Source organism: Hippoglossus hippoglossus, chromosome 24 (genome assembly GCF_009819705.1).
Source record: "Hippoglossus hippoglossus isolate fHipHip1 chromosome 24, fHipHip1.pri, whole genome shotgun sequence".
Classification (NCBI taxonomy): Eukaryota; Metazoa; Chordata; class Actinopteri; order Pleuronectiformes; family Pleuronectidae; genus Hippoglossus; species Hippoglossus hippoglossus.
In genome coordinates this window covers 14,256,398-14,267,844 of record NC_047174.1, presented here as the reverse complement: position 1 = coordinate 14,267,844, position 11,447 = coordinate 14,256,398, and the positions used below count along the sequence as shown (strand labels likewise).

The 11,447-nt window shown below is 41.8% G+C and overlaps 2 protein-coding genes across 4 annotated transcripts in view; one reads left to right on the top strand and one right to left on the bottom strand.

The window, feature by feature from the left end:
- Positions 1-2,731: 2,731 nt before the first annotated feature.
- ubxn2a (UBX domain protein 2A) lies at positions 2,732-8,785 on the bottom strand. Its single transcript, XM_034579563.1, has 7 exons — positions 8,679-8,785; positions 8,234-8,296; positions 6,778-6,889; positions 6,234-6,343; positions 5,113-5,250; positions 4,344-4,505; positions 2,732-3,688 (listed from the first exon to the last, which is right to left on the bottom strand). The coding sequence occupies exons 2-7, from the start codon at positions 8,275-8,277 to the stop codon at positions 3,505-3,507; spliced, it is 750 nt and encodes a 249-aa protein (XP_034435454.1). The 5' UTR covers positions 8,278-8,296; positions 8,679-8,785; the 3' UTR covers positions 2,732-3,504.
- A 1,311-nt stretch (positions 8,786-10,096) lies between these two features.
- The window catches only part of atad2b (ATPase family AAA domain containing 2B), an 82,589-nt gene continuing 81,238 nt past the window's right edge, over positions 10,097-11,447 (top strand). Inside the window, exon 1 of one of the 3 annotated variants that reach the window (XM_034579540.1) lies at positions 10,097-10,425. In XM_034579540.1, coding sequence (XP_034435431.1) covers positions 10,327-10,425 — 99 coding nt within the window. In that variant the 5' untranslated portion in view covers positions 10,097-10,326. The remainder of the gene's footprint in view (positions 10,426-11,447) is intronic. The other 2 variants (XM_034579542.1, XM_034579541.1) reach the window with 2 other exon arrangements.

Genomic DNA, 11,447 nt, shown 5'->3' with positions numbered 1-11,447 from the left:
CTTGCTTAGTGTTTTGGTGACATGGTGACAATGATACAGTGACACAACAGTGAGTCGTATGTGCCTCTGCATTCTTCACATAGATGAGAAATCCCCTGAACTTGTTTCCATCAATAAACAAGTATCTAACACACCTATAATCCACGTGATGTGGTGGAGGAAGGTTTTTTAAAAATTTTAGTTTGGTTCTATTTTAATTAAATGTGCGATTCTGTGGAACGAGGAACTAGAAGGGTGTGTTGGTGTGACAAGAATTCAACAGTTGACACGCTCAAGCATCCATCATGTTTAAAACACATATTTCCCACACTGTATCACCACCAGCACCATTATTATTATATAACCATTTGCATAATTATAGTGTGTACCAAAATCTAAAGTCATTTGTGAGTGTTTTCTGCACTTTTAAAAGTACATAAGGTGTAGTGTGAGTGTGGTGTGCCTCAATGCTTAGAGGGTCACTCCACTGATTCAGCACTGACGGACTCATAAGACTGATTAAAAGAATTGTTGTCAAAAGCAAAGCAGCAGAGGCCAAGGTGTCCGGACTAGTATTTCCCAAAGTCCCATGTGGCCATTTCCAATAATGCAGATTTGGTCACGCCAACAATTTAAAATGGTGTACAAATATCAGTTTTTATCAATTTACCACCTGCATAGGTAGTTTGCAAGCTTGTTGACCGAAATATTCTGTCAGTAAAACGCTCTGAGGAGTAAACAACACAGTACGGAGACGGGGCTAGGAGGAGGTTTGGTCACCAGCTGTTCACCAGCTCTTCCCGCAGGTCGACTCCCTGTGCAACCAAACCTGTAGAACCAAATATTTTGCTAATAGTTGTGGATTAAATTCACTGTGCCACCTTGCACTCTGAACAGGCCTGTTGTGTTAGTCTGAATCACAGGCATCCCGATGTGTAAACAGACTTTCGGTTTAGTTTCGATTGTCTTTGGCAGGATTAAGATGTCAGTTTGATTTTCACAGTGGGATATATTTTGATGTAGAGTCTATCTCTAAGTAAGTTCAACGCACTCACACTTGTTTTCATGTGTAATATACTTACATTTACGGGCTATGTGAGCAATTTACATCTACACTTAATTCTGTGTTTCTTTTGTGCAATCTACCACAAGTGGGTAGATTAGGGTTGGGGTTGCAATGTGCCAGTGTACAATTCACTCAGTTTTCTCATGTGCAACATATTTAGATTTACTGTGTTGTGTGAGCAATTAACAGTAAATGCTGCTTTTAAAGTTATTCTATTTTCATTTTTATTAGTCATCTCTCTGTCTGCTGTATGTGCACATGTCTGGTGTGTCATTTTTGAATGACAACAGTTTCATAGTCTTGATCTCATCAAACCAAATGACCTTTTATAATAAATTATTCTTAGGCTGGACTTAATTAAATCCACTAAAGGATGTTCTTTTCTGTGCATTTTTCAGGTTTGGGTTGAGATATAGTCCTAATGCTATGTTTACAGAGCCTTTCACTTTAAGTCTATATGACTTTTGGCATATTGAGTTCCCTTTGTTTTTCCCCCACAAAGCCCCTCATAAGCAGTTCTTTTAGCGCGGGATGATTATTCTCCACAGTAAGCCTCTCCTCAGAGTATGACAACAAACATGTCATGGAGACCTCGGCTCCTGAACCCTGCACCTCTCCAATGAATTCCAAGCACGCACACCACAAAACTACATTACTGACAAAGGGAAAGGCACCAAGACATGAGAAGTCAGGCATATGACCTGCATTAGAACGGGTATGTTTCCGATAATGCGTGAAGAGGAATGTGCAAAATGAAAGGTTGGCTGCTGCGCGAGTAAAAGGGTCATTCTGAAAGGAAATGTGGGAGTTAAAGGGAAAGTAATTCCCTGCATACTTAGCCTTATTAAATATGTAGCACAAAGGAAATGTGCTCTCTTTTACTCTTTAGCCAGACCCCCTCTGGCTGTCAACCGAGTGATGCTCACAGCCAGCACGTTCGGGTTAAAAGATCCTAAAATGTGCAGCACGGCCTCACAAGAGGGTAATTCTTCAAGAAGGGATTATGATGTTTCTGCTGCCGAGTTCCTTCCCCTGACCTTGACCATCCTGAGGCTGTCATCTCAAATGCACACACTTACATCCCTCCCTCCTTCCCACTGCTTTAAATATTGAAGATGGATAATGGTGTTCGCCTTCTTCGCGAAGGCCTGGCAGAATAGCTCGGACACAGAGACGCAAGCACACACACTCGTGTAAAAGCACACGCGCGTACTCACACATGCCAAGAAAAACAAGATGCAAGACTCATGAGGAAAAAATGAAGAGCAAGGATTCAACTTTGTTTCACCCCATCTGAATTATATGTTTTTCTTCACCCCTTTTCAACTCAGAAGCCACTGACTTCTACACCCTAATGGCCGCTGTTAAACTCAGTGATCAGTGTAGTTCCACTTCATGCCATTAGATAAATGCTTTTCATATTCAGTAGGTCGGGAAACAACACAGTGAAGACATCACTCCTCCAAATCGGACTTTTTATGACATCAGCAGCCCCTCCTCCACCTCCTTAATCTCAGCCCCCATTAAATCAGTACTGACAGCACAGATGTTGCATTACAACATGAAACAAGGTTCAGCTTGGTGTTAATGCCATAATCACCATACCCGCGGTCTGCACACAACACCTGGGCAGCATTAATATGAATATAGATTCACTACTTCATAAATAAATCATAAAAACGCACAGAAGTTTGAGGAAGATTTTTATTGTCCCGTGATGTGTGATGCAGTCAAATGAAAGAATACAAATTACATTTTTTATTTAATCTCGTCCCGCAAAAAAAGGCAAATTGGCACAAAAACTGATGGACCTTATCAGTCAGGCCAAGATAAATAGCAAGCTGTTATATATATATATATTCTTTTCATCATATAATGTATGGTGCAAAAGAAGTATAATATGTTCAATATATATTTTTGTAAACCTACGCGATAAAAACTGGAAGATCAGCTGCTTGTTTTTTACTGTAGATAGTGCAGAAAAATGGTTATCACAGTTTGGGAAGACTTTGGAGAGTTGGTTGTTGGTGCTGGCTGTTGGTGGTGTGGGATTATGGGGGAAGGGTGAATGCAGGGTCCCATGTAGTAAACCAACAGATGGACATACGTGGTCGGCCATCTGCACAGGGCGATAGATATGGTTTTGTGTTAATGGTTTTTCTGCAATTAGGGGAGCTCCACTGGTAGATAAACACTGCCCCCCCCCCCCCCCCCCAGAGAGGAAGAAGACAGAGTATTGACAACACCTCAGCAGCACCTTTGTAAGTAACAGACAACATTTCCATTAGATAATCCCACACAGAGACTGTAGAGGGAAATAACAATCATCAAATGCAGCACAAACTGCTGAATATTAAGGTTTTAAGTTACAGAGGGCGCTGAGGTTGCTATCTGGGTGGTGGGGGTGTGTCGGTGAGGAGGAGAAGTGGTGTGTTATGTGAATTGCAGGGCCCTGTTGGTCAGGAGTGTCCAAACGGCGCCTGTGTGTTCAGGGGTCTCTGGACAATGACAGCGTTGGCCAAGTCTGCCTCTTCCAGGCTCAACTCTTTGTCGCTGAGCTCTCGGAAAGGAAGCGATGTGGTCAGGACGAAAGGCGGGCAGCTCCTCTGGCAGCGCCCTACGAAATCTTGCACGTCGGTGATCCTGGAAAAGAAACGGAATTATATAAAAATAAAAACAATAGACAGAAATATTCCCTACTGGCCCCTGCCAGATACTATAAAGCACTATACTGGTATCATCATCTATTATTTATCACGACTCAGCGTGCAGAAGGGATCCTATGGCGGCGCTTGTCTTCACACAACGAGACTAGCTGGAGGTTGCAGGGGTTCAGTCCTCTCTATCCTTTAGCTGCTAACCCTGTTATATAAAAGCTGCATCAGAGTTACGCAATCTCTCTCTCTGGGGATTTTATAGATCCACTCCGTTGCTACATCTCAGATTATGTTTTCTGCAGCCACATGCACTGTGGCAGGGGGATAGAACATGCACCGTGCCGTTCAAACTCCAGACTAGAACAAAGCATTACGTAATCCTCCAACAAACCCCCCCTCGCCACCTCTTGAGCTGGAGCAAACAAAAATCTTTTGTCATTCCTTGAGCTACTTCTATCCTGCGACGCTCGAGATTATGGGATTTGCAGAAAGCAAAGCAGGAGTAGAGAGAATCTTTTTTTTCTTCCTTACATGGGATGCCTACGCTGTTTTTTAAAATATGAGGATGATATTTGATGTTGTCGAGCTCACAGATTGAGATGTGCAGAGACGCGTTTTGGCCTTGACACCGTGATACTTACCGATGCGATAGGTTAAACCTCTGAACCAATCTCCTGCCGTCGGCCAACCAGATTTGTAGGGAGGTGACGGGAAGGGCGTGGTCTAGTGTTACCATGGGAATAGGAGGAGATTCTCCATCCTCATGCACAGACGGTGACCTGGCCACAACTCTGGGTGCAACACTGGGGAGAGGCAGGAATAAATAACAGATTAAGAGCCAGTTTGGAGGACGGTATTTATAGCCTGTGCTGTATGCATTTTTCTAAATTTTGATAACAGCTGTGTGTGGGCAGACAAAATCTAGTACAAAAATATTTTGGGATAATTTAGTATTCATAAAGTGATGCTCTGAAAATGCTGCGGCTCTCGGTTCATTGGTGTGACTGTCGGCCTGGTCAGATTTGCAGGTTTTTTGATACATGGATTCAGAAGGACACCTAGTGGTACAAAGCAGTATGGCATCTTGGAACATCACAGACACTACTAGGGCTGTATATAATAATGGCAACACACAAGTAGATTATTACTTGTGGCATTGGTTCCCAAACTAGGGGGTCAGGAAACCCCTGGGGGCTGTGAGACATATTCTTTGGGATAATGGGGCTTGCAAGATTCTGACAGGGTTACTTTGGGGGTCAGGAGCTGAAAAGTTTAGGAACCTCTGACCTATGATCATAGATATATGAGAAATAATTATTTTTTACAAAAGGAAAATTATTAATCAACACGTGTCACACTCTGAAATTCAGCGGTTTACTAGGTAACATTTTTGCTGCGACAATCTCCTACCTGCCAAGTCGGTATCCTCGGCCGCTAAAAGGGTGAAAGGCCCTTTTCTTGGGAACATAATTTTCCTCTATCAGGTCCTCCACATTGATCTCCAGCTCCTGCTCTTCCGCTCTGCTCTCCCACTCTACTGGAAGCTCTCTGGGAAAAATATGATCGATCGATCAATATGACAAATGAGCTGTAATGAGCATTATGCTTTATCTGTCTTATGGAGCCTGGTTGAGGAGCTAATTTTCCCTTTGGGGACTCAAAGAGGTTTGACTGCAAGGTCAACCAATGAATCACCACAAGTGCACACGTTATGCTACATATGAGATACATGCAGGGTGCAGCTCTCAAATATATACACTGTATAGACACAGTGTACACTTTCATGTAATGTAAAGCTGTACGATTATATCTGTGCTCAGTCTGAACTGGGCAACACACATCATACACCCTTGGGTTGAACAAAGGTTTGATGTTGCTCTCGGTTACAATAAGTGTACAAGGATTTCATTTTACTGATATTTAAATAAATAGGTTTGGATTTAGAGCCTAAAGACAGAAGCTTTGTGGCTGTACAGTAATGGTAATGACACTGAAATTAAGTCAGCTGTCTAATATTAATGGGTCAAACAAGTTTTGACCTTACATTCATTGAACTCAACATCATATGCACATATGACAGGGGAATGGTGTAATTCCATGGTTGTTATTGGCTTCTTTAATTTACTTTCTTGTTTGACTGTAAACCAGGAAGTCAGTCAAGTACCGGTAACAGCAGCTTGCAATGGATGAAAGCCAACAGAAATATCTGAAGCAATAGGAAATCTGTGTAACAATGGCATTGCATGATTATCAACAGCTAGGAAATAGGTGTTGTAACACAGGCCACTTGCACATTGTGCTGTTTTCAATTTAAGTGCTTTTCAAAGAAAGTATGGGCCAAACACTGAGTCATCAAAGCCCTAATTTTCAGCAAGCTTGAGGTAATTACTGTTTCCCTGGTAATAATCAACACCCCAATCAGACATCATGATATTGCTGTTCTTTTGTGCTTTACAGCGGCTGAATAATATGCAGCATGCTTTAATCTTGAATACTCTTAAAGAGTTCGAGCATGGCCTAAATTAACTCACCCCCTCTTGATTGCATCCAGGAAGTCTTGGTTCTCTGGTATGGAGTAGCTGCGAAACTCCTCATCGTTTACAGTGAAGCCGTCCTTCCACAGCCTCACCACCATCTCCACCTGGACAGAAAGGCCACACACACGAGCTCTGATCGGCCTGAAACACAGCGACCTCAGTGGGTAGTAAACTGGCCAAAGACACTGGTGGCTATGCAGCTGTCAACATGAGTAGGTTAGTATGAACAAAGGAGCGGGGTCCATAAGTCATGGTTTACCTGGAATGTCATGACAGATTGCTCTATATAACAATGCAACCTTTTTCGCTATGTCAGCCTAAATGTATTACGCTGCAGATAAAATGTCATTCTATTTTTATTTGTATATTTGTTTGAAATGTGTTAAATGTTAATCATAAACAATATAAAAGTCCATGACTATATCTCTGCAAGGTAACTCAAAGAAAGTTGATGAAGTTTCCCATTGCATGCACAGCTGCATGAGGTAAGTTTGCAGATGTGGCTCAGAGGATTTAGTGAGGTGAAGTTGTTCCTGACCTTTGATGACCCCGAAGCATCGTAACAAATCTTCTCCACCTCATCGAGAAGGTCCTCGACTGAGAAACTACGCTTCATCGGAGCCTCCTCTGCATTCTCTTCACCGTCAGCCCTTCAAGGAAATGGACATGTGTGTAATTCAGTCATTAAATGTCTTATTGAGTTTAGCCTGCGGACGCAAGGTTTATTTTATGAACAGTTGTTTGGCTCCTGCTTTTGTCAGAGGAAAAATTGATTAATAGGCAGTGAGACTCGAGATTTTTGGAATACTTTAAGGAAAAGTGTTTCATTTAAGTTGCCTACAATAAAATAAAAAGTGGAATAATGTTATATGGAACTGCTCACCTCCAGATTCACCACAGCTCTTCTCTGTCATCAGTGCTCAACCAGTGAAGCCCAAAGGCATTGCATTGCATTGCATTGCATTTCTTTCTTTCTTTCTTTCTCTATCTGGCAAATACTGTAACACTGTCGTTTCTGCTCTCAAACAAAAACCCTTACGCTCATCCACACACACTTGTAACAATAATTTGAATCACCTTTGCTTTTTTTGTTGTTGATGTAGTTAGTCTGGTCCCCCCCTCTTGTCTTGAGTCTATGTGTTGGTCACCAAACTGTATTGTGTTATTGTTATAATTATATCATCATCATCATCATCACCATTTTTATCAATATATGTAATTAAAGGTTCAATGTGTAGGATTCAGTGACATCTAGTGGTGAAGTTGCAGGTTGCAGCTGAATACACCTCACATCACCCTCACCCTCAAAACATGAAAGAGAACCTGTGGTAGCCTTCAGTTGTCATAAAAACTCAAAAGGTGTTTAGTTTGTCCAGTTTGGGCTACTGTAAAAAACATGGCGGCCTCAGTAGAGAGGACCTGCTCCAGATGTAAAATATTTCAATATAAAGGGTCCATTCTAGGTTAAAGAAAACTATTCTTACAATTTAAACAATCACACACTAGAGAAAACATCACTAAAACGTCATTTCGCATTAAGTTATTTAAGATAAGATCAGATAAGAAGTCCTTTATTAGTCCCAAAATGGGGAAATTTGCAATGTTACAGCAGCGGGAGACCTCACATAAGTAGCATGCAGTACTTGGGTGAAGGAATATAAAGAAATAGAAATATACAACAATATATAGAAAAAATAGAAATGTAATTAAACCGGTATACAGTGTAAACAAATATATTGTATGTCAGAATATGTACAGTGAATGGATTGCACATAACCGTTTATATTGCACAGATTTATTTTTAAATATGAATATAGTACAGTGAATATTGCACAGTTGAGAAATGTTAAAGTGACAGTCCATAGTGGTGGTGCATGTAGTTTTACTTGGAGCAGAGCTGGTTGTACAGTCTTCATTATTTATTAATAATAATAATAATACTTCTACTACTACTACTAATAACAATAATAATATGTAATGCACTTGTTACTTACCACTTGTCATCTTTCTCACCCCCCACAGTATCAATCTCTTTCATGACCTCCTGTGTTTCCCATCTAAACACATGAAGACGCATTAGTACACACGTATTAAACAGTGAAGCACAGGTCGTGATGGAGTCAGCTAAAGAGCTACAGCTTCTTGGTGTGTTAATGTCGACCTTTATTAGCTTGGCGGGTTGAGACGTGGATTGACCCGCAGACATCCAGTGTGTTAAAACGGATGACAATGATTTTAAAAACATTTTATCCAAACAAACAAACCCAGCAGTTATTTCTGGTTCATTATGTAAGTGGGCGTCACGACGCCACGGACGTGCATGGGGCCAACAACACATGAGCTGTGTTCAACACGACGTGGATTGTTACACACACAGACACACACCATGGCAGCTCGTTCACATGCGCGCATCGAGGTTAAGGTAAGACAGTGATTTACCAGTCAGCGTGTGGTCGGTTGATCCAGAAGTACACATCTGCTGCGTCTCTTCTTCTTCTGCTGAGCAATATTGTGTGACGCAACGCGGCCGTAAATCGACAGCGACTGTCGTAACGCCACACACCAAACACTGCTGGCTCAGCACATCTTCAATTCACCTCAGTTTAGATCAGTTCTATTCAAATTAATTCAATTCACTTCAATTTAGATAAATTAAATTCAAATTAATTCACTTCACTTCACTTCACTTCACTTCACTTCAATTCAATTCAACTCACTTCAATTCAATTTAGATCAATTCAATTCAAATTCATTTAATTAAATTCACTATCTATCTATCTATCTATCTATCTATATATATATATATATATATATATATATATATATATATATATATATATATATATATATCTGTAATGTAAAAGCACAATGTGCCATATTCATGCTGACAGGATTTATATGTCATTTTTTACATAATTATAATAATTGTGAGTAATTAACTTAGTTTAAGCTGGCCATGAAAATGTAGTTCTTTAGAAGATTAGAATTAATGAACAGAGCTAAGAAACCATGAGGATTAGTTTTTGTCTAGTTTGTTCTTGCTTTAAATCATTACCTTTTCAAGTAATTTAATTATAAAGTAACAGAATTTGAATCCACAAACTGGGCCTTTGAAATCTCTATGTGTGTGAACATAGTGCTATAAGGTTTCCAAGAAAATAAAAAAAAGTTTTGATAATGTTTTGCGCAAACAAAAATGTAGCCAAAATTATGAAATATTTGTTTAAACAGCATCCTCCTTGAAGTCCTCTGTTATTGCCACACCTGCAGTAGAGACAGAACAACAGGTTTAACATCACAATGTGATTTCACCCTGGTGATTCATTCATTTATTTTCTCATATTTCTCCAGTGTGGGAACCAAAGGACACAGTGTACACAGCCCGGAGCACAACACGACAGGGGTGAATGATCCTCGTTTCTCAATACTTTACACTTGAGTTGCATTGAGTTTGACAGTCACCAATATTCAATCTGTGTCTAGTTTATGAGACTGAATTGAACTATGTCGTGAACTTTTTGCAGTAAATTAAATACAACTCCTCTGTGTTTCCTGTCAGCTTCAAACCAGGGATTAACTCCTTTGATGGGTACACTGTGTACTCAATTTTCCAAACACTGCAGAGTTTCTCTTTCCTAAAATTGTTCCTTCAATATTACTTGATATGAGCCTCAGGATAATTTATTTAAGTGACTTTATTTAACTTTACGAATTTATGAGTGTTTAAATATACCAAACCATAGACTGCCACTTATGAAACATAAACGCAATCACATGCGTGGACTTAAGTGATCCTGTGTGATGTTGGTATATTCTCCTTATGATAACTGAGGCACTAGTTCATGGTGGGAATCGACCAGTCAGCAAAAACTAATGCACCTGCCTGACAGTCCCACATCCAGAGAGAGAGAGCGAGAGAGAGGCAGGCAGAGAGGGAGAGAGAGGGGAGAGAGAGAGAGAGAGAGGCAGAGAGAGAGGGAGAGAGAGAGAGAGAGAGAAATGGCGCCTCTATGCTGCGCTCACTGAGCCAGTGTTTGGAGCCGGTCAGGGAGAACCAGTAAGGGCAAGACAAAAGAAAACAGAAAACATGGTGAACACAAGGAAGAGCTCTCGGTCGGGCTGCGGCCCCTTCATCTCCTCCAGGACCCGGTCGTCGTCGAGAACCGAGCCGAACTCTGAGGAACATGTAAGCCGGCGTCTTCTTTTCTCTGCCGGCTGAGCTAGCTGCCTGTCCGGCTCTCTCGCTAGTTGGCTAGGTAGCCGTAGCCGTGGCCTCAAGGTGCTCCGCACAAAACGCGTCGCTCGCGCACAAACGCGGGCACCGTCGAGCCTGACACCCGCACGGCCACGCAGGTACACAACGCGGGCAGTGCACGCGGCGGGTCGTGCGTGTGTCACCCGCAGCGAACGCGTCCCACAGCTGTCAAATCACGAGCTAGCACCGTTCACTCCCGGCTAGCACCAACTTCAGTTCCCTTTGTGTTTGGCAATTTCACCCGGCTCACTTGTTTCACTGCTGCCTCCACGAACTAGCCCCGTATTTCAGAGACAACAGGGAATTGGACACGGGGCCACCAGCCGCGTGTCACGTCCCCATTCTGGGGCTGTCTGCTCATTTATTTTTCTCAAATGTGGAGAGATAAAGCGATAGTTGAGCTAGCGCTTGTTGGCTGGAGCTAGCCTGTTAGCTTACAGTGGGGGAAGGGAGTCCCCGGTTCACAACAGTTGGCTGGCTCCAGTCCCGTATTTAGCAAGTCTGAACTTGGTGAACTTTCTGTTGTGTGTACCCCAAAGACCCCCACAGTCCGTTTCCACCATACGTGCGTGTAAAAGCGTGGATATGTCATTAAACAGTGATATTCTACTACTATTTGGACACGCATACTCAGTTTATGGCTTCAGTTTCTCCCCTGGTCGTCTGACCTACAAGCTGCCTGACAGTCTTTGTCTCAAAATGTAAACACAGAGATTATGCAAGTCGACAGGCTCTGTGTCAACGCGCAATTTACGGTTATTATCGCATTTAGCACGGGCGAGCAACATAAATCACCCATCTGACAACTTATTGAGCCATTAGCGCATGTCTTGGAGTTTCACTGGGCTATTTGGCGAGGACTTACACTTTTTCTACATTGTGGTTCAACAAATTCGAGTCATTCCTGGGCTTATCTCCAGTCTTGTGGATTGCAAGCCAGGCTGACTGATGAC